This window comes from Camelus dromedarius, chromosome 6 (genome assembly GCF_036321535.1).
Source record: "Camelus dromedarius isolate mCamDro1 chromosome 6, mCamDro1.pat, whole genome shotgun sequence".
In the NCBI taxonomy this organism is placed as follows: Eukaryota; Metazoa; Chordata; class Mammalia; order Artiodactyla; family Camelidae; genus Camelus; species Camelus dromedarius.
In genome coordinates, this window is record NC_087441.1 from 75,326,568 (window position 1) to 75,350,159 (window position 23,592).

The following is a 23,592-nucleotide window of genomic DNA, read 5'->3' on the forward strand; positions in this document are numbered from 1 at the left end:
TTGATTCTCATTTTTCCTGGGCATATCCTCTTAAAAGATTAGATACTTGAGAATTTTAGAAGCTAATATACTAAATTTTAAGAAGTTTCTCTAACATATCTATTTTGGTGCTGTTTATTGGGAAAGAGAAAGTGACTTGCCGCTTGCTGATTTTCACATAGCAGATTCCGTAAAAGAAATGACTAAAGCAGAGAACTTCTTTTATTGCTCCCCTCTCTCCACAGACTCTTTCCAATGCTTCTGTTTTTCCCTTGGTCAGTGTTAATAGGGTAAATGAATACACAGTCTCCTCCCATTTCAGCTTACATTTCTTTGTTCAGTGGTAATGGGGCAGAGTAGCATGTATAGCCTTACTTCAGTTTTAAGCTTGAGGGGATTCTTGAGTCTGAGTTGGTTCCCAATGCCTCATTTGCTTTTTGCCCCTAGACCCAGACTATACTTGTATTTCTGATAACTGTGATCCACTGTTCTCAATGGTATTCCTCTCCCAAGGTTTTCCAGTTAGAGAATCTACTAATTTTGTCTCTGCTGTGGAATGTGTACATAAATCTTTTTGAGGTTTTCAGAAAGTTCATTCTGCCATAAACTAGGAAGCAACAGAAGAATTAACAAAATGAAAAGATAAATTGAAATGCTGGAAGTTTCTATGAACTGATTATGCTGATCCATTCCTGGAGACTCAGTAGATTGTTTCCAAAACAGCCATTTAAGAATATTTCATAGGACAAGTACTTGATGTAAGGATGTAAAAGTCACCTTCACAGGCAGGGTAAAAAGCAAACAAAACCTCTGTGGTATTTCTTAAACATGCCTAAAACATTTCTTGTGCCTTAATCTTGAGGGAGGAAGGCATCTCCTCTTCCTCAGTCCTCTGTGCAGCCTGTCCCCTTGCCCTCATTACTCCTGCCCGGGTGCTGCATGGTCTGTTCCCCTCCCGCCTCAGGTCTCTAGTCAAGTACAACTTTTCCTGACCAAAGAGCAGCTCCCTCTCCCTTGCCTGTTTCCACCTGTACTCTCCCTGTCCATTTTCCCTTTATTTTCTTATGTAATGTTTACTGCCATTGACACACACTGTTACTTTAAAAAAAATACTTTTTATTGATGTGTAATTGATTTACAGTGTCAGTTTCAGGTATACAGCAAAGTGATTCAGTTGTACATATACATACATATATACATATTTTCTTTTCAGATTCTTTTCCATTACATGTTATTACAAGAAACCGAATGTGGTTCCCTGAGCTATGCAGTAGGTCCCCGTTGTTTATCTATTTCATATATAGTAATGTTTGTCTTAATCCCCAACCCTTAATTCATCCCTCCCTGACACACTGTTCCTTTACATGTCTGTTTACTGTGTACCGCTTCCCACTGGAATATGAACTCCAGGAGAGCAGGAGTTTATCTGTCTTGTTCATACTGAATCCCCAGAGTCTCGAACACTAGTACCTTGAAATGGAGGGCACTCAGTAAATACTTGGTGGGTAAATACATGTGCTGCTCTTCTGAGTCCAAGAGACTTAAAAAAAAAAAAAAAGCAATTCTAATTCCAAGGGAATTATTTAAACATTACAGCTTAAATGCCATCATTCGGAATAGAAAGGTTTTTAAATTTCTTTATTCTAAAACTAATCTTTCAGAAGTTTTATTTTATGTTACTAGTTTGGTTTGGCATAAGATTCTTACCGGATGAAGATACTGAAGAGTGATGACTGCTGTGTGTTAAAGGGAAATTCTTTTAAAAAACTTAAACAGAAACATTCTTTTCTTATTATTTAATGTTAGTCTGGTTTTAGACAAATTTCAGGAGAAGTAATTAATTACTTAAGGTAGGACATGTCTATGAGTTCCTTTTCAAGTGACCACAATTGCTTGAATGTGTGAATGCTTCATATTCTAGCCACCAGGAAATGATTAAAACAGCACGTGGAACCTTTCCTCTCATCAGCAGTGTAATGACTCTGAATGTTGGAAAGTTGTGCAGAAACTGTCAGGTGTTATCCGCACTTGTCATGTTTCACTGCTACTGATGCTGCTTTATAGGACCCGTGAATGTGAGGTAGATGAACAGTAGACAGGTAGGTGGATCATGCCAAAATATGTTACTTTCTGATTTTTAAAAAGGGATATTTTAAAGAACATTTTGTTTCCTTCTTAGTAAAATATTGTATGTTAAAATATTTAGTGTTTTAAAAAGTGAACTAAAACGGAAACTGTAACAGAACACTCTTTGACATAAATCGCAGCAATATTTTTTTAGGTCCGTCTCCTAAAATAAAGGAAATAAAAGCAAAAATAAACAATAGGATGTAATTAAACTGAAACGCTTTTGCACAGCAAAGAAACCATCAACAAAATGGAAAGACAACAGACTGAGTGGGAGAAAATATTTGCAAATGATGCGACTGATATGGGATTAATATCTAACATATGTAAACAGTTCACACAACTCAACATCAAGAAAAAGCCAGTTTAAAAAAATCCAAAAAAATTTAAAAGAACTGAATAGACATTTTTCCAAAGAGGAAATGCAGCTAGCCAATAGACACATGAGAAGATGTTCAACATTTCTAATCATCAGGGCAAAAGCATAATGAGATATCACCTCACACCTGTCAGATTGGCTATCATCAAGAAGAACCCAAATAACAAATGTTGGTGAGGATGTGGAGAAAAGGGAACGCTAGTACACTGTTGATAGGAATGTAAGGTGGTGCAGTCACTGCGGAAAACAGTATGGAAGTTTCTCAAAAAACTAAAAATAGAACTACCATAAGACCCAGCAATTCTACTCTGGGTATATATATCTGAAAAAAACAAAAACACTATTTTGAGAAGATACATGCACCCCAGTGTTCATGGCAGCACTATTTACACTAGCCAAGATGTGGAAACAACCTGAGTGTTCATAAACAGATGATTGGATAAAGAAGATGTAAGATATATATAAAATATATATATGAATACTACTCAGCCATAAAAAGAAGGAAAGTTTGCAATTTGTAGATAAAGACAAATAATGTATGATATCACTTATATGTAGAATCTAAAAATACAACAAACTAGTGAATATAACAGAAAAGAAGCAGATTACTAGATACAGAGAACAAACTAGAGATTACCAGTGGGGAGGGGGGACGTGCAACACAGGGGTCAAGGGTGGAAGGTACAAACCATTGGGGGTGAGGCAGGCTCAAGGATGTGTTGTACAACACAGAGAATATAGCCAGTATTTTGTAATGGCTATAAATGGAGTGTAACCCTTAAAAGTTGTAGGAAAAATAATTAAAAAAAAAGAAAAAAAGTAAACTGAACATTCTCTTGAGTATGTTTGCTGGAAGAAACTGTTTTAAAACAGCTGTTGTTGAAATAGTATTAATGGCACTTCTAGTTAAACTTTTGGGTTTAGTTATGGAACCTTTTTAATGTGATCTGCATCTGTGTCATCTTGGCTGACGCTTCTGTGAGTGCCAGGACTCCACATCCTGGGGTCCCCTCTGGGATCTCCTGAACTTCAGCCCGCTGCTTCTACTCCTGGCCACCATTCTTTCTTTTCTGGTAAAGTAAAAAGCAGTAAAAGGAATGCATGATATTGCATGTCCACGTTTAAAGAAATGTATGTATTTTTTTAAGCAGCCTTTTGAGATATAATTTACATGCTATAAAATTCACTTATTTTAAATGTATAATTCAGTGATTTTTAGTATATTTACAGAGTTTTGCAGTTATCACCACTATCAAGTTTTAGGACATTTCTATCTTGGTCGTCCCCGAGGAGACTGGCCCCTAACCTCTGCTGACTGTGAGCAGTGAAAAGCTGGTCAGTGCTCTGGGGTGAGGAACAAAGGGCCTGTGTTAGCGGAAGGGAAGGGGCTCCTTCCTTGTTACATGCTTGGTCATGGACATGTGTTGGTGTAGGTGGTTTCTCTTTAGGATCCTTTTACTGTTCGGTGTGTCTCCCTTTCCCTAGGAATCTGCTCCTGTGGTACTGCCTTGTGAGTCACCTTTTACATCCCAGGTGATTTTGCCCTCCCCCTCTTCTCTGTTCCCCCTGGATCAGAATTCTCTATCCTTTGCAATTTCCTTCTTCAACGAATCAAACCAAACCAAATCCAGTTCTTACTGCCTCTATTCTGGTGTATCATCAGGAAAGAGATAAAGTGAACTTATAATAATGTGCGAAGAAATGGTACTTCTAGAAAGATGAACAGGTTATTTGCATCTTTAAATCTGTTATTAGCTTCAGTAGAAAGTGACTTGGCATTTCAAAAAATTGACATTGTAGAGTAAACACAGTCAGCCCATGCATGGGACTTTTGTTTGGAAGGATGGAATTACCACAGTAGGAGATGCAGGGTATTCACAGTTGCATTTTGGGACCTGGCCGTGGCATCCTCTTACCTCGCTAGAAAGAGGAGAGAGTTTTCCCTTGTTTTTGAACCTAATTTTCTTAGTCTTGAAACAGTGTAGTAATATTACCCACTTCGTGTGTTTGTTAGGATTAAATTAGACAGTGTTTCTGGAAATACTTGCGGATTCATTAAGATGCTAGTTCCCTCTAAAAGTACTTTCCTGCTCGTTTTGGCAGCAGTGACTCAGGGGCCTAGTTATCATTTGTAAGCTGGAGACTGCCTGCATTTTTATATCGGATGTTGTATTGGGTGCAGAGCACGCAGAGATCAATGAAATGAAGTCCCTTTGCTCAAAGAGATCACTGTGTCACAGAAAAGATAGCTTAAACAATGAACTGTAAATCACTGTGATAAATGTTATTTAGAAAGTGTTGGGGAATTGGAGAAGGCTTTAAATCTTAAAAGGAAATTACTGTTAGCACTTAGTGATTATTTTCTCTGTTCCTCATTGTATGTTATTTTCTATTTGTAAAAAATTGAAAGAAGTTGTTCTGTTTGCTAGTCTGTCATAGTAATCAGAAACTTAAAAGAAGTTTCTTCTCAGAATAGCATACAATTTCATCAAATGGTATGAAGTCTGCAAGGCAAGTTTAATGAGTTCTTGGTAAAATTCCTGTTCTTTTTTAGTTATATAGTACATTTTTACATTATTTAGATTTATAATTTATCATTCACTAAACCTCATTTTTTCTACTTTCTTTGGAGTTTCTGTGTCTTTATCTGAAAGTTAGTAGTTACTTTACAAATTTATGTGTATATATATCAAAACTTTAAAAAAGTCAAGTCAGTATTTAAATAAAAGAAACGTAGCAGTACTCAGGTGCTGCAGTATTGTATTTCTTGGCTCCAGCATTACAGCATAGCTGAAACTCTTCAAGGTGGGAGGGGCCCTACTGTTCACTTACACCTTGTTCAGACCCAACCTGCTGTAATTGGACTTCCACTTCAGAATCACCTCAGGTGCTGCCGTCTCTGCAAAGCCTGTTCTGATATCGCTGGCCTGCATTCTCTTGTGTGTTCCCCCATCATTTGCACTTACACTGTAACCACTGAATGACCTCCTGGATTGCAGGCTCCCTGAGGGTAGGACCTGTGTTTTGTCTTTTTCATCTAATACCTTGGTGAAAACAGACACATAATACATACTTGGTGATTTAAATTGAATCTGGAAAACTAAGGTTTGATGAAAATGTGCTTTATTATTCTTAAATACGTCTTTTAAAATTTTAGCCCTGAAATAAGGGATAAATCTCCGGTATGTTCTAATTACTGCCGCCAACATGCAGATATGATGCATATTGGATTAGGTAGATTATAGGTTTAGCTACTGTAACAAAAAGACCTGGAAGTACTGTGGCTTAAGCAGGATGGAAGTTTATTTCTCCTTCTCAGTAGTCTGCAGATGAACCATCCACTGTGGATAGAGTAGCTCTGCCCTCTTCAACATGAGGCTTTCAGATCCAAGGTAGCACGTTCATGTCTTCTCATCTTCTCAGCTCATGGGGAGGGAAAGAGGCCAGGGAAATGCATGCTCGGTATGGTTAATGGCAGAACACGTAATTTTAGCTCACCTTCCATTGGTTAGAATTGGTCACGTGGCCACGCTTCGCTGCAGGGGAGGCTGAGAAATGTAGTTTCTATCCGAGTAGCCACATTTCTAGCTAAAACTTTGGGGCTTTTCTTATTGAAAGGAAGGATGGCAAATGCGTATTAGAAAGAACAGTTTCTGCCTGATGTTTTTTGCTTTTGTTTCTATTTTTTTTTATAGACTAATTTTTTTTAAAAAACTTTTTTATTGAGTTATAGTCATTTTACAATGTTTGGTCAAATTCTAGAGTAGAGCACAAGTTTTCAGTTATACATGAACATACATATATTTATTGTCACACTTTTTTGTTTCTATTTTTAAATGAATAGATAGATTGCTTCAGGTATCAAAGAACCTGTGTGTTTGACTAAGTCATCAGACTTAGCTGATTTTTTTCTTTTGTTGCCTGTTCCCTTATCTAGACCTGTTCCCTTACTGTGGGTGACGTGGGCCATATAGGGCCTTCCCGGTGGAAGCTTTACCATTTACCTTTGTAGACATGACTATTAGATCGAAAAATAGCAGGTCCCTGTTGTGGCATATTCTGTGAGACAAGCTGTTGTGGGCTGCAGACAGCTCCTGTAAAGCAAAGGAGAACGAAGGCATGAAGTCCTATGGAAAGGCTTTATGGAGGTACGGGACTCGAGTTAGGCCTTAAAGATGAGGCAGGACTTGTGTATCACGGGCTGAACATTCTAGGCAAGGGAAACAGTGTTCAGGAAAGTTTCAAGACTGGACAACTGAGTTGTATTCAAGGGAAAGCAATGAGCCTTGTTCTGACTTCTTAGTAACCGATTGTCTCCCCGAGTGTGTCCACTGGAGTAGTCCAAAATGAAGTTGACTTAAGAAGGATCAAGATTATAGATGTGTTAAAGGTTTGGATTTGGAGACTGAAATGGTGCAAGTTTAACTGGGTAATAGAATTCAGAATGGGTAAAGCCCCTCTCTCCTCCCCTTCCTCCCCCTAACCTGGTGATGGACTTCAGAGTGATTGAATTCCCTCCCTCCCTCTTCTCTGCCTGACCTCTGTGAGTTACCCGTGTGTCCAGATGTGCTGTCCTAGCTTCGTTCTTCTTGACTTCTCTGAAATTTTTGACACTGTTGACCATCTTTTCTTTAAAACTCTGGCCTTCTCTTATTTTGCACTGCTTTTCATTTTCTCTGTGAGACTCAAGTCTGTCTTTTTTTGCTTTTTGTTCTTGAGGCCGCAACTGTCATCTTGAAGAAGATCCTCATATATGTCTCCAGTTTGAACTTTAGTCTTGTATTCCTAACTGCTTGCTGGACATTTTCATCTCAGTGTGTCACTGTTATTTAAAGCACTCAACAGATTTTCTGCAGAGCTTTCTGACTGTACAAGGGCTTTGATGCTTTCAATCCCAGATTTAAAGCAGAACTCACAGACATCTTTGGTCCTCCCTTCTCCATTGTCCCTGCGTCTCCCAGTCAGTACGGCTTGTCAGTTCTTGCTGGTGGTTCTCACACGTGTTCATTTCCATTCTTATTGTGGCTACATTTATCAGTCTTGTAACAGAGCGTGTTTAGATTGTTAGTGTTCCCTAAGTGTTCACCAATGATGGATGAGTCAAGGTGGTGACATTAGTGAGACCAGATAATACCTTCTGTTCCTAGAGCTTTGCTTTAGTGTGGTTGTGATTATGAGCTGACTAGTATTACTTTGTTGATATTAGCTTATTTGTGTTGTGTTTAATGAGATGGTGATACTTAAAATTACCCATGTTTGAATTCTAGATAAACGTGGACTTTTTTTTCCCTCAGCTGATTTAATTCTTAGTTTGTTGAAATCAATTTTCAGTTTAAGTCACATACTCAATAAGAATAAAGTATGCTGAATACTTGAAGGCTTTGTCAGTATAATCTAGAACGGGGCGGGGGGTGATGTCAGCATCATGGCAGCGTGAGACCTCCCTGTGCTTCTCCCCCTCCACCCACCAGCAGTGAAACTCCGTAACTCAACGTGGGTTCCTCTGCCCAGCACCCCAGGACGCGCAAGAGCCCCACCCATCTGTACACCTGACGGCCCTGGACTCCCAGCCGGATGGAGGACCGGGTACAGCAGGGAAGGCGGTGTCCGCGACCCTGGCTCCCCTAGCTCCCCTCTCCTCCCCAAGGCAGCAGAGCTGGCCGCCCAGGAGACCCCGAACCAGAGGAGGCGCCGCTCTCCCGGGTCCCAGGTGGTCACCCAGTGACAGCAGCGACCCTGGAGTAGTGAGCGCAGCGGCGAGGGCACTAGGCGGTGGGGTGGGAAGTGCGGACCCTCGGGAACCGGGAACTGGTGCTGCGGCGCCACCTGCTGGAAGCAGGTGTTCACTCCTTCAGATGCACTGACAGTTCCGAGAGGAACCTCGGTAACAGGGCTCGTCGTTGTCGGGAGAAAATGACAGTCTCCAGAAACCACACTTAAAGTCACGAACTCGTGCAGCCTCTGACTGATAGAGAATGCATGGGCGCTGTCGTGGAGGAACTCGGCGGGCCGGAGAAAACCCAGAAAGGTGCTTCCGTGAGCTCAGGGATAAAATTAGTGAGGGGAAGGAATACCTTACGGAGGAGCGTGAGACTCTGAAAAGGAACCAAATTCTGGAGCTGAAGGACTCAGTAAAGGAGATGAAGAATGCATTTGAAGGCGCTGCAAATAGAGCAGACTGTATGAAAGAGAGAATTTGTGAACTCAAAGATAGCAAAATAGAAATGATACAGGTAAAAGAGAAAAGAGAACTAAGTTCTTAAAAATGAACAGATTTCACAAGAATTATCCAACTCTTTTCAGAAGGGCAACGTTACGAAAATAGGTTTCCCAAAAGGAGAAGAAAGAGGAGAGCATAGAGTTTATTTAAAGAAACAGTAGCTGAGAACTTCCCAGACCTGAAAAGGAACAGAATTGTACAAGTCCATGAAGTGAAGAGAACATCTAGTTACCACATCGCAGAAAGACCTTCTCTAGGACACATTATTTTAAAACTGAAAAGTCAACGACAAAGAATTTTAAAGGCAGCCAAGAAAAAAATGGATGGTAACCTACAAAGGAACCCCAATTAGACTATTAGTAGATTTCTCAGCAGAGACTCCAGAGGCCAGGAGGGAGTGGAATGACATTCTCAAAATGCTGAAAAATAAAACTGTCAGCCAAGAATATGCTATCCAGCCAAATTACCCTTCAGATCCGAAGGAGAAATAAAGGCTTTCTTAGACAAAGCTGAGGAAGGTCATCACCAGTAGACCTGCCTTACAAGAAGTGTTGGAAGGAGCTCTTTAATGAAAGGGCAAAAGCACACAAAACTTTGAGTAAAGTGATAAATAGAATCAGAAAATTACAACTCTGTCAGAATAGGTTGTTAAGCACTTATATCATAAAGGTTAAAAGGAAAGAAAGCATTAAAAAAACAAAACAAAACCCCCAAAACCAACTATAGGAACTTCGATTTGGCAAAAAAATCACAACACAAAAAGGAATAATTTGAGACAACGGAAGCATAAAAGGAGAAGAGGAAAAGGATGTAACCCACATAGGCAAATGAAGATGGATGCTCTCTGCAGCAAGGACTGTTTTCTCTCTGAGACCTTTTGTACAGAGAATGATCGAGAATCTTGCTGCTCTTAAGTGTGGTCTGTGGAAAGCAGCATGGGCAGCCAGGGTTGCTGGTTGGGATGGCGGAGTCTCAGGCACCGTCTGGGGCTACCCAATTAGAATCCGCATTTCACAGTGTCCCCAGGGAGGTGCTCGCACATCAGAGTTTGAGAGGCGCCGATCTGGAGCTGACTGTGCATTTCTTTAACTTTATTTAGTTTGAGACTTAGTTGCTAAAATAATTAAACCCTCCAGCTGTTTATCTTCTTGTGTTTGTTTACCTTGGATTTTTATGTAGATGTCAGAGCAGATTGTTGTAAGAGTTACAAAGGATGGAGAATAGCGGGGGTGGGGGTGGGATGGGGAGGGAGGTCTAGCCAGAGAGGTCCCAATGCCCTCTCTGGGTAGGCAGCATGTGCCCTGAGGCCCACGGGGCAGAGTCAGCTGGGCACCCCAAGGCCTGGATGGAGCATCTGGAGCAGAAGAAGCAAGGCATGTGTGCGTGGGAGTGCAGTGATGAACTTGGAAGAGGCAGTATCGCCTTTTCTGTGGGGCCAGGGTCCTAGCCAGTGAGTGACGCTTTTCATTACATGGCCTCGTCTGTCCTCCCTGAAAATCTCCCAGTTTCTCTCATGCTCTGCCCTTCAGCCATACCAGAGCCCCCACCATCGCTCACCTCATTGAGCCTTTGCCAGCAGTGTGTCTTGGCCTATTCTATGCTGGTTGCCTACTTGTCAGCCTTGGGACTTCCGCTCAAGCTTTGCCTCCTCTGAGACGTGTGTGCCTTCCAGCAGACTTGGTCTCTGCAGTTAGGGTACCCCTTGCCTCTTACCTATATCACATTGTGCTGACATTGATGACTGTATTTAGTGTTCATCCATGTTGACACATGCAGTTTATTCATTTTCACTGGTGTGTAATATTTCAATGTCTGGTGAGATAATCATACTGTGAACATTTAAGTTGTTTCCGGTCTTTTTAGAAAGCACGCTGCTGTAAATATTCTAGTCACACCGCTTCTTGTATATATGTGTGAGTGTCTTTGTAGTGTTTTTCAGCCTTAGTGGACTGTGATCCAGAGAAACATTTTATAGCATGACTTGATTTTTGTGTGTATGTGTGTCTGTATACATATATGTATGTTGCTGATTTTTTAGAAAAAGTTTAATAAAATATTTATCCTTTGTGTGATGCATTGATATCTTTTTTCCCTGTAAAAATAAATACTTGTTGAGGTTGAATTAATGAGTTCTAACCTGCTGTTTAAAATTCTGCTGTGGAGTTTGTTGTATGTGTGTGTGTGTGTGTGTGTGTGTGTGTGTGTGTGTATACATCAATATGCTGTAGTACATGTATAAATTAATAAACCTACGTGTGTGTATGGGTTGTCAGGTGAAAAGATTTATCATCTAGAACTTTACTAGATTTCCCCAAATTGTTTTTTAAATGGCTATATCTATTTATACTTGACTTGGCCTACTGAATCTGGGAATTTAGCTTTTTATCATTGTAACCATGGTGTTTTAAAGCATTTGCTTGGCACAGAATCGGTGAGTACTCTGAATAGTTTGGTGAATGAAAATGAGGCTCTCCCACTGAAAATTGGATGACTACCATGTTTAACAACTACAATTTTGTCAAGGCAATGTTAGGTCAACTTACAGTGCTACTTTATAGAATGGATAACCCATTTGGCATTTTGGTTGGGCTTTTGAAAGTCTATTTTTGGGAGTTCCTAACTGTATTGTTCAATTACAACAGCTATGTTGCAAAGAAAGATGCATTGACAAAATTACATTATTATTTTAGTTGGTAAAAGGTAGTTGGGGCTGAAGTTTCCCTGTAAGTGATAGCAGTTTTCTTTTTTCTTTTTCCTTGCAGGAATCAATAAAATAGTTTTTTATAGCCTTAAATTGGTAAGACCTAAACATCAGTTAACAATTATATCTAGCTTTTGCTCAATAGTAACATGGCCTTTTTTTTCCTATTGCTGCTAGCATTATTCTTATACAATGCTTTTATATATTTTAATCCCTTTATGATCGTTGATTATTATAAAAATGCACCACTGAGTTGCGTGCTGCAGCTTGTACCTACCTGTGTGGACAATCCCTCTCCCGTTCTGCAAATGGTGCCTCCTAATTATTCAGTCAGTCATAGTCTTTGCTGCATCAGGAAAATTATGCTGTAGAGAAGTCTCCATTTCTATTTGGCTGAGGGTCTAGAGGGGACTCATTCTATTTCAAGAACAAAAATGAAGCCACACCTGGAGTGCATTGAAAGTCTTTTTGTTTTCTCATCGTGCTCTAGACCCACTGTCCTTTTGGGAGTTACTTTTGAGGAAAGTTAAGATACAGTTGTTTTACAGACCAGTGTAGGAACGTCTCTAGAGAAAGAAAAGTATTGCATTTTGATTTTCAAAATTTCTGAACATGACAATAACTTGCACTTAAGTAGTGCTTTAAAACTTTCAAATTCTTCTCCATGCAAGTCTCACCTGAGTATTGAGGGCAGCCGTTCTGACTCCACTGTAGCAGGTGAGAACCTCGCTGCTCAGTTGGGAACTAGTCCAGTGTCATTTCTGCAGCCCACAGGTGGCAGAGTACATGCATGGTATAGGGCTTTGGCCCAAATTCACTATGACACTGTTAACGATCCCATGTTTAAATAGAGTGCGTCCCAGATGGCTGTCAATTTATAGGTGTCATTTCTCAAATTTAAAAGGATATTTTGGCATAAATTGTAACTGTATAACCTACCTCCTAAGGGATTTGGGGGGATGTGTTCAGGCTCACTACATTGTAATTACTGGTTTCAGTGTTATTTTGTAGATTAACTCTTACCTTTAGATAAAAAAGTATGTACCCAAACAGAAGCCTCCATTTTTCAAAAAGCTTGGTTTTCATTGATATCTCTTACTATACATATTTTTTCATAATTAGGCGATTTCTAGAAATCAGTTATGTGTAAGCTTCTGAGTATTTGACATAACTTGCAGATGTTTTATTTTTGCATTTTTACTGTAACGAGACAGGCAGTATATGAAGATAATCATAAGGAAACTTAAAGGTATCAGAGGTGGTGCATTCAAAGGTATGAAGAGTAGTGGGGCTGAGGCTTGTTAGATGTGCACTTAGAAATGGTGAGTTTCTCTGTAGTGTCTTTCAGGAGTTTTTGACCGTGACCCAAAGAACTAACGTTTTATAGCACACTTCAGTTCATCTGTAGCTTTTCCTCGTCTCAGGGTTATATTTGAGACTTATATTTGAGATGAGTGTTGATACGGGGCTTCTTGAGGCTGTCCTTGTTTCTCATCCTATACTTAGTATTAATCCATTCAAATTTTTTCCCAGTGTGTTGAATGCAAAGTGAAGGTTGCTGTAGTTTTACAGGGCATTTGCCCCTAATTGCCAGTGAGGGTGTGCACGTTTTTTGTGTGTTTATTGGCCATACATTTCTTCTGTGAATTGTCTGTTCGTCATTTTGTCCATTTTCTACCAGATTTGTTGTCTGTTTCTCACTAGTTTCTGTGCTTCATTTTAAAAAATCTCTTTGATTTTTATTTGTTAGCAATCTTACACATTTGATAAAAGCGATACCTTACACATTTGATAAAAAAACTTACTTTTTCCTGTGGGATATTACCACTTCTGGTTCAAATATGCTGAGTGAAAAAACTTGACATAAATTTGTTTTAAATTAGACAGATTTGGGGGGAAGAAGCTCCTAGGAAAGCAAAATTAGTAAACTCATTAAGGTTCCTGAAGGTTGATTTATAACCTTTCAGCACAACCAAAACACACGTCTTAGCCAGCTGCCACTGTGCTGTTTGACAGTTTGAGTGGAAATTCTATAACCCTCTGATAATTGTATAAAGAACCAGAATGCTGCTTATGTGCTGTTACAGTATTTGTTTTAGTTTTTAATATTTGGTTTTCTTTACTTCTCCTTAATTAGGTCCTCGATGGGCTTCCTGGAATATTGGTGTGTTTATTTGCATCAGATGTGCTGGAATCCATAGAAATCTTGGGGTTCACATATCCAGGGTCAAGTCCGTCAACCTAGACCAATGGACACCAGAACAGATCCAGGTAAACACTTCCCCACCAAGAAATTATTAAGAATATTTAAAATGAGTTTAAAACCTCGAATCCTTGTACCTAAGGATTAACATTGGAAAGTAGTATATTGAAACATGGCACGTGCTGTATATAAAATTTGTGTTATTTCAGTCGTCGATTCACAGATGCTTATTTCTCCTTGGTTCTGTATTAGAGTCAGTATTTAATCTATTCTTATCTAAAATGTTGATTTTGAATTATTTGAAAAATGAATTCATTTCCCGTGTGCGGACGAACTTTGCCAGTCTAGTTCCGCGGTCTGTTTTGCTGTGCTGTCAGCAGAGGGCGCCCGGGTCAAGGTAGAGAACAGACGCCTCCCGCCTGGGAGCTGTTCTTGGTTCTCATTTGGGGCCTCACAGCAAACGTTCTCGTGGCTGATCGGGGCTTGTTTCGAGTGGTTCAGCTTTGTTAGAGGTAAATTTGTCATTTTAAGGGTTGCCATTTTTCCATCGTAACAGTCTTAAATTCTCAAAATCATACTTTTTAGTCCCTAAGGTTAATTGCTAATGTAAAAAAAGCCCAACTGATTAAGAGAAAGAGAAAACCCAAATGACCAGTATCAGGAATGAGAGAAGTGACTACAGATAATAGGAATAAGGGAATATTATGAACACCTTTATGCTAATAAGTTTACCATTTCCTCAAGAGACACAAATGAGATCTTTCCAGAAAGAAAAGATAACCTGAATAGCTCAGTATCTACTAAAGAAATAGATTCTGTAATTGAAAACCTTCCAGTAACAACAAAAAGCTCCAGGACTAGATGGCTTCTCTAGGGAAATCCACCGAGCAATTAAGGAATGATACAGATTCTACAAAACTCTTCGGTTATATTTTATGATTCACAGTGAAATTACACTACTTTGTCTTATGCTCTTTTCAAATTACTTTAGTCAGCATGAAGTGTAAATACACAGATGTATGTAGTTGAACTTCAGTGATACACATACATACCTCACAAATGTAAAAGAACACAAATAACAAACATTGGCATGGATGGAATGAGGTAAGGGTGGACAGAATAGAATAGAATGCTGGAGGGGAATGGTCATTAAAAAAGAGACATTGACTTGATTAAAGAAAGTAGAACTTCTATACTGAAGACATTTATGCCAACATAAATTTTAGATGTAGCAAAGATTTAAATATTAAAAAAGTTAAACCTCAAAAATACTCAAGAAAATAGAATTGAGATCTTCAGGCTATAAAGTCAGACATAATTTATTTAATTTAGTCTTAAATTAATTTTTGAGCTTTCTACTGGTTAGAGTGTAAAAGGAAATGTGAAACTTTATGTATTCTTGAGATCCTTGAGGAAAAAATTTACTTGTTACATCAAGGCAGGTGTATATTTTTGAACATTTTATATAGGGCGGCGTTCTTAATAACATCTCTGTGGTAACTGTGGTGACCAATTTCATGATATTTCTTATGTTGTCTTCCAGCCAATGTGAAGTGTGGCTTGAAAATGTAACACGGTGTTTGTAAAGGGTATGGAAGTACAAAGCATTCAGGACAAAGTGTATTGCCTTTTTAATGGTTCATTTCAAACTAAGGACAAAATGTGAAATCCCTGGACAATTAAACTCTCCAGAAATACTATTTTTCTCAACTAGGCTGTTGAAGGGGGTTGAGTAGCAGGTTACTTGAGGTGGACAGCTGTTCTTTTCTAATAGTTTAGAGCAGAACTTCCCACTCAGAGGGCTGTAGTTTACTGGTTTTCTTTGGGGTAAGTTACAGGTACACAGCAAGAACACTGTATTATTAAAAAGGCAAGGGCTTTGAAAACAATTATTAAGTAATATACAGTCTTTGAAATTGTATTTGAATACTTTTTGTGTGGTTCCAACTGTCAGCTTCTTTAATTCAGAGTTGTTATTTTTTAATGCAAGACTTTCAGTTGGTACTTCTCACCAGGGAATGCCCTGTGTGGCCCTGTCCCCACGGGTCTTCTCTCCAGGTGTGCCATGAGGAGAATGAGGTTAGGACGCATTCCCTCAAAACTGCGATTGAGTAGACAGTGAAGTTTCACTCTAAAGAAAAAAAAAAGCAGAGAAGCCTAAGCCATCTGGTATTCTCATGGGGGCCTCGTAAGTACTTACAAGCAAAGCCAGAGCTGTTCTTTAAGACGCAATCTTGGACTGCCGGGCGGTAAGTGAGTAAGGAATGGGTGAGACCCCAGGGCTCCGCACTGTCGAGACAACCTTTATCTCAGCCGAGAAAATGTAAAGACATGGTTCCAGAGAGGCAGTAGGTCCAGTGATGAAGACAGTTGTGTCTGGAGTCAGAGTGGCCGTTATAACGACCCAGCTGATGCCGACAGGACGCCTGCGCCCAGGCTGCCTCAGTTTCTTCACCTGTGAGCTGGGAATGGTAGGAGCACCTCTCTTACAGGGTGCTGGGAGGAGCACAGACGTTAGTATTGGGCAGGCATTGACAACAGTATGAGCACATTTTTCTTTTAATAAAGTATCATTGATTTACAGTATTGTGTTAGTTTCAGACCGGCACGTTTTAAACACTCAGTAACGTGGGCTTGTCAGGTACTGGGAGGATTAGTCCGTTCAATACATCAAGCCCTCCGTGTTGCCGCTCTGAATATCTTTCTGATCTTCAGGATTTAGCTTCCTAGTAAACCTGCTGTGAGGAATGGGTTGCTAAATGTACTACTGGGGAAATAAATAGATCCATTGTGTGGTATTACAGAGTATAAATGAATTTCTTTCTGAGAATATTTGCAAGAAGTAATTACTTCATTTTGGTAAAACTGGCTGGTAAGGTATTCTGAAATGAGTAGGTAGGTGATCACATCATTGTCTCTTGAGATGGCCTCTTATTCAGAGTGAAGTATTTCCTGTTTTCTGTAATGTTAGGTGTGTTCCTTGTACTCCAACTCTGTTTATACTTTGGCATTGTTTTTCTTTTTAACTTGAAAAGTGATATAATTACAGAGTGAATAATGTACAGATGCAAGTGAGTTTTATGTACCGTGGCCAGTGTCCGTACAGTTGTCCATCTGTGTCCATGGAGGACTGATTCCAGGACCCCCGCAGATACCAAAATCCGTGGATGCTTAGGTCCTTTACCTGACATGGTGGGGTCCGTGGAAACGGGCCTCCGGGTGCGGAGGGCTGACTGTACTGCCACCAACACTCATAAAGATACACAGAGCATTTCCATCACTCTAAAAGCTTCCTTGTGCTGATTTCTAGTCATGTCTACTGGAGGCAACCACTGTGCTGTCTGCTTACTTTTAAAAGAAAATAATTTATTTACCAAGACTTATTTTTATTTTGTTTGCATGGAAATAAAATATATTTGGTATTTATCTTGATAACTACTTATTTATAAATCTTCAGTAATCTTCCCTTGCAGACTCTTTACTACTGTGTCATTTATTGGTGTGGTACTTAGTATTTTGGGGAACACCAAGGCCATACAACTAAAATTCATTGATGTATAAAACACACCCTGGGATACTTTGCGTGTGAGATTGCCCAGTCTCTGTAGGCATAGTGAGCTTGTCTTCAGTATTTTGTCGGCATTTTTCTTCCATCCCTTTATATCTTTGCTGTTTTTACGTAAGTTTTGACTACACTTTGGACTTGAAGGAAAGGCCTTTAAACCCAGATGGCCTCGCGTCTTTGTTTACTGTTATAACAAAAGAGCAGAAGCTTTTTTTCCCTCTCGTTTCACGACCGACTGCCCGTCCTCTGCCTGTTTCTGCTTTGACTTCCAGCTTCTTCTCTTGCTCTTGGGCCTTGCTTGTGTCTCTGCCTTTATTTTCATTCTTAGCCTTCCTTCCTGCTTTTCCACCTAATTAAAAAAATAAAAAGTATATTCATGTGGAGGCATCTTTAAACTCCTTCTTCTGTGAGACATGTTGCCTCACCCCCTCTCCCATGAACCGCTCCCACGGCCTCCGGCCCCGCCGCAGGCTCCCGACTCCGCCGCGCTCCTTACCCACTGCTTGGCCTGTCCGGCCAGAGAGCGTTTATTCAGGACGCAGTGTGCCAGCGCCCGCCTCCTAGGGCCTAGCTCATCCTTTAGCAGTTGAGTTCCCTGAGCAAGGTCTCCACCTGCCGTTTGATTTCTTTCCCTCACTTGTGCCCGCCCGGCTCAGGGTGACTCCCGCTGTCCCGCTGGGTTGGGGAGGCCGCCCCCCGCCCGCCCCTCCGCCCCTGCCGCCTCCCCGCCTCCCTGACGCTAGTCACTGTCTTCCGAAGCTTGTTCTTTGTAAGAGAGGCTCAAGTGACTGTCCCCCCTCTTCCATTTTGTCTCATTATTTAGTCGCTGTATTTCTTACTGTTTCTTCTGCTTTTCCCTCCGACTGGAGACTTTCCGCAGCTTTGTCTTTAGCCCGTTTGATCTTTTCTCTTTCTCCACAGGGAAACGCAGTTCCTCGCATGGATTCAGCTGTTATTTTTCTGTGCAGATGGTTTTCCCTTCTCTTTCCAGTAGTGACTTATGTAGACTTTCACAGTTTCAGTTCTTTTTGTCTATTGGGGACCTGGGGTACGCATGGGTTTAACATTCTGTGAGAAACTTGGGGTATCCTTGGCATGCAGCATTTGGTGATTTTCCCAAGTGTGTTCTGTGAGGCTGGAGTTAGCCAGGTAGGTTGATTCCATGGCATTGGAATTTCGACGTGGCTTTCCATCATCTGCTCCTATTCGTGTATGCAGTAACTCTCACGAAGTAATTAAAAATCTTGTTGCTTTGTGACACTTGCTTTGCAATAAAGCAAAGAAAGGCAACTTTAATGCAATGATAGAAGTTAAGGGAACAAATGGATAAGACCAGGCATGAATTTTTTTTTTTTTTTTTTTGTGAGACAGCATTACTCACTTGAGTGGAATGAGAAATAGGATATCAGAATTAGCCGTTGCTCTTTAGTGGCATCAGTGAAACCTCTGTTTCATATGGAAACAGGTTTCAGTGTGGGAAATTTTGGCCACAGTCACAATAATTAATGGATAGCATTTGTAAATGTTAAGATCAGTAGATGTCTGTTTACCTGCAACTTGACAGACCTAAAATTTAAGTAATTTTCTGGTTGTCTAGACTGGCTTTCTTTCCTGTGCCTCTGTATTCTGTCTGTTCTTAATTTTTTTGTTGTTTGTGTTGCTTACCATTCTGTCTCCCCTTCTCCCCATGTTCCTATATGCTTTTAAAATTTCACAGATACAGCTGCCAGAGGGGGTGTAAGTGAAGCTAGTGTGTGGAAGTTCCAAGGCAAAATCTGTAGGTACCAGAAAGGTAGTGTTTCCCACTAGTTCACACTGTGCAAAGCTGAGATTGATTGCCGTAGAGACCAGTGAGTTTACCTTCACTGGAAGGTTTGTGCAGAGGCTGCACCGACCACCTGGAAATGTGTAGCTGGGATTCAGGCGTTGGATGGCAGATGGGGAGTAGTTTAGATGATGCTGAAGTCTCTTCCACTCTTGAGATTCTTTGACTGTAAGCTCAGTCCTCTTTGGTTACCTCAGCAGTTCAAAAAACATTTTCATTGTTTGCTTTAGAATAAAAGTGGTATGTCACAATTAGAGATGTGATTCAACTTTTTCCGAAAGTCAGATCTCACCTTCAGGATAAAAATTTCCTGAACTCTTGGACAATTCAAAAAAAAAAAAACGTGACAGGATTCTCGGGTCAATTACAGATTCTAAAAATGTCTTGAACAAACTTTCCTGCTCTTCATATTTTCTTTCATTAGGAGAAAATCACTAACTAAATAGATGTAGATTTCTGTTACAACCCAGAAAAAGCTACTATAAGGTAACTTGGTATAGCCTTTAGTTTAATTTAGCAATAGATGTGACTTGCTTGTCTTAATTTAAACTTTTGATCTTTCTTAGAAAAAGATGTTTTCCTAAGGGAGCTAAAATCATGGGTTTTTGCTGATCATCAGTAAGCTCTGCTGTCTTCTGTCACCTCAGTTTGTGCTCCTAATTGGGCCAAATCAGAGAGGACAGGCAAAGGAGAGTTGATGGAATACTTCAGCTACTTCTCTGTAGCTGAAATAGCAACTAACATCACAGGTGCTTCTGTACGGCTGCTCACACGGTGTTCCTCTTCAGTGGTGGCGCTGGGAAGTTAAGGATTTAAAATGTGGGGGATGAAAGTGGCCACGTGCACTGAAGAAGTTTCCTCTTCTTTCGCTTTCTGATGGAGTATATTTTGGATAAAGTTATGATACATTTTATTTTTTAAAAGCAAATTAATTTTGTGAAATAAAATGACTTGCGGTTGATGAAAGTACAGCCTTCCTGTGAGCTACTTCCCTATCTTTAAAAACTGGAAACCTGGAACTAGAATCTTGTTAGGCAGTTGAAACTTAAATTTTACCTGAATCCTGTAGCCGTGCAGGTTTGTTTTACCTGGAACAGGATCCAAGGACGTATCGCACTGATCCTTTCTCCCGGGTCTGGTCTTTGCTACTGGGGAGTAATTAATTACGTTATCAGTTCCTTGCAAAAAAAAAATGGCATTGTGACACCATTTTAAGTCCTTCAGTGCAGGTGAGATAAGTTATTATGTTTCCCTGGAAGTCCTGCAGAGGAGAAAGACGCATTAAATAAAACATTACTAAAATTAGTTTTACCTGTTTTCTTTTTAATGAGGCTACTGGAAAATTTAAAACAACACAGCTGGCTCCTTGTCTCTGTGTTTCCCGGTGGGGATGTGAATGTGTCGTGGTCGTTGTGTGTTCGCCCGGAGCCTCTGCAGTTCCTCTTGCTTAATGTTTGCATGACCCACGTTCTTTCATGCTTTTATGTCTGACCTGTCTCTGTCTTGAAACATAAAGAGGTTTCTTTTAGACAGGAAATGCCTTTTTCAATATGTAGTTTCAGGTTTTTTACTTCAGTGACTTTTTAGAAATTCGTTTCTTGGTATCCTGTTTCCTTGTTTGAGTTTCCTTTTTCAGTGACTGTCTCACCTGGTTGTTGGGTCTTCATTGCCTGGCTCTAATAGTTGTCATTTTCTCTTTTCATGGCTTTTTTTTTTCCTCATTAAAACTTTTTTCTTCTTTTGCCTCTCCAGTTTTCTTAGACCGTTACTTGCTGGGTTTATTTGTGCTCATGTTCTGTTTAATTTCATACTCATTTCTGAAATCTTTTTCCTTTTATTTCTAATTCTTCCCTGAGTTTTCATTCTAATCCTGAATATTCCTGATTCTGATTTAGTTGTTCTTTCATGACGTCACATGCCCTTGAATTCGTTTTACACGTTTTCCTATCTTGCCTCTGTGTCTTGTGGCTCGTTCTCGGCACACCTGTTCTTGGGTGGTTGCGTTGTCAGAGGTGTTACTCCGCTTCTGATTCTCTTCTGATAACTGTGTATGAGATTTCGCCTTGGTTGTGTTATGTGACGTTAGGTTTTCATTAGCTTTAAAAGGAATTGATGTTCACGATAGCTTTTCCAACCTCACAGATCCCCCTTCAGTTGTTTTCATGTGATGTTTAAACATTAAGGCCACTTGTTTTCTGAGATTTTCTTACTCTGTTCCCTTCTCCCACTTTTATCTGGACCTTCTCTTCCTTTACCTCCATTCTTCCTGTTGTGCTCAATGTTAAATTGTTTCCCAGGAGTTTCTACTCAGTGTGGGGCCCTGTCCTGGAAGGCACACGTGCTGGTTACCTAGTGAGAGTTATGGGGAACTTGAGCTAGAACTAGACTGCTTCCTCTCCAGTCCCAGCTCCTTGCACTGACTTGCTGTTGGATTGGGTAAAAGTCCTTCCCGCCTCGTGTGCTTTCTTCACGTTGGTTCACAGCAGTCTCCAGTGTGTATGTCTTCACCATCTCAGGTTCTGTTCTCAGATCCACTGATGCCTTGTGAGCTGCAGGCATCACATGGCCTAGTGCCGTTACGTGCTTCCCACCTGATGGCATCCTGGGGTTTGTGGGGGTACTCCATCACCAGATTTCTTTGTGAATATTGGGCACGGGTTGTGGTTTTTTGAATCTAGTACTACTTTTTGTGTGAGGAGCTTCTGGAAGCTGCAAAAACTGTCATTGCTGTTATAGAAGTCCTGTGACAAGCAATATTTAAATGAATAAAATTCCCAGTAAAAAAGCTAATTTGGAGCACTATATGATTTAACTGCACTTGACCTGTAAGTGTTAGAACATTGTTTAACCTCTAAAAGTTTTGACCCTTAGATAAATTTCCTTAGTGACTTACACAACCATACATATAATAAACTTTCAGTTCGCAATTCTTGGTACCCTCCTCTTTAAGAAACCCCAGATCAAATGGCTTTCCTTATTTTGTGGAAGGAATGCTCATTATAAATCCATCAAGCTGATGACATTTCTCTAATTATAGCCTTGTGTACAGACTTACCTTTTTAAGTTGGTTGGGATCCCTCTTACCCTGACTCCTTGCCCAGGCCATGAAATGTGTCCTCAAAGAAGCAGAGAGTCGAGTTTATGTTCTACCTGCATGTGCAGAGGGAAGCGAAGAGAGAAACGTGGTACTGTCTATAACGCTGACTCTGTGTGGCTTAGTAGGAGGTTTGCATCTTTTTACAGGCCATTTGGGAAGAAGCTACATTTATTTTGAATTTGATTGTGCAAGATTGTGCTCTTTCTTTTGCTATTGTTAATCGTTTTTAAGGTTAAACTTTTAAAAATATCAGTACTAGTTTTAGAATTCTCTTTTCCTAGTGACTGGCTATAGTTCTTGAGTCAAAGCAGTGAACAAAATGGTAAGGTGTTACTTAATGGAGGTCACTCATTTAGCTCTGTTAATTCTGTACTGCCTCGTCTAGTAGAGCTGAAGGCAAGGGCTTATACCCTAGAGAGCACTTTCTTTGGTAGGAAATTGTTGGGCACCGATGAATGAGTACCTGTTTGAATGGCTCATCTAGAAACACAATTATGACTAATGCCATTGTGTACAGTATTTTAGAGGTATCCTTGCTTCTCTTCCTGCTTTGCGTGGATATAAAATGATAGAGGAGAGCAGGTGTGGGACAGAGGGTAGCACTGGCCTGGGACTCCAGAGACCTGGGCTCTGGTTTGGGCTTTGTCAGCTACATGATGGGTGATCTTCAGCAACTTACTTAGCAGTGGCTCCTTTTTCTTTCTTTCTTTTTTAGAACATTTTAAAATTAGCAGTATCTAGTGATATGGTAAGTTCTAAATGTATCTTTTTAATGTCTCATTACTGTTTTGATAGTGACCTTTGTTAATTTCTAAACACACACTAACAGTGTACAGAGGGACAAAGTACGTCGTGTTTGAGAGAGTAGGGTGGTTTTCTGTGACCAGAGTATTGGGTGCAGTCCTGTGGGTCTTAGGAGGTGAAGGTGAAACTGTCAGGCAGGGGCTGGTTTGGCCTTGATCCTGTGAGTGATGGGGGCTTGGGGGTGGGGGGAAGGACAGCAGAGGGAGCTCTTAACACATTACAAGGTGAAGAGTGACATCTAATACTATGTTTCTTTTAAGAACGTAAATCTGATGGGCTTGTTCCTGCAATGACCCTGGCGGTGGGTGACTAGATCTTGAACTAAAGTAATGGCAATGAGGTTGATTAACAGAGAAAGCCTACAAAAAATATTACAGTTAGAATCACTGAGATTTGTGACAAAAGAGACAAGAGTCCAGATGACTCCTGAGCTGGGCCTCAGGCACCTCGGATGAAAGTAGTGCTTTTTTCCTGGACTTCAGATGGAATGAATTTCATAGTAAGTAGTGATGACAAAAGACTGTAATGTGAGACTTTCCCAATTTTGTCATAACTGTGATTTTATTGCTTTAAATAAAGAATTCATTCTCTGAGTTTGTACCAGCTAGCAAATGCTGCAACATATGCATCAAGGTCTGAGAATATCTAGAAATTGTGAAAAATCAGAAAACTGGTACCTCTAATTTTACATC

The 23,592-nt window shown here is 40.2% G+C and overlaps 1 protein-coding gene across 5 annotated transcripts in view; it reads left to right on the plus strand.

Annotated features, from left to right (window-relative positions):
* SMAP1 (small ArfGAP 1) overlaps window positions 1-23,592 on the plus strand; it is a 128,671-nt gene that overhangs the window by 34,220 nt on the left and 70,859 nt on the right. For all 5 annotated transcript variants that reach the window (XM_031455926.2, XM_064486957.1, XM_031455925.2 and 2 more), the window contains exon 2: window positions 13,544-13,677. In XM_031455926.2, coding sequence (XP_031311786.2) covers window positions 13,544-13,677 — 134 coding nt within the window. The remainder of the gene's footprint in view (window positions 1-13,543; window positions 13,678-23,592) is intronic.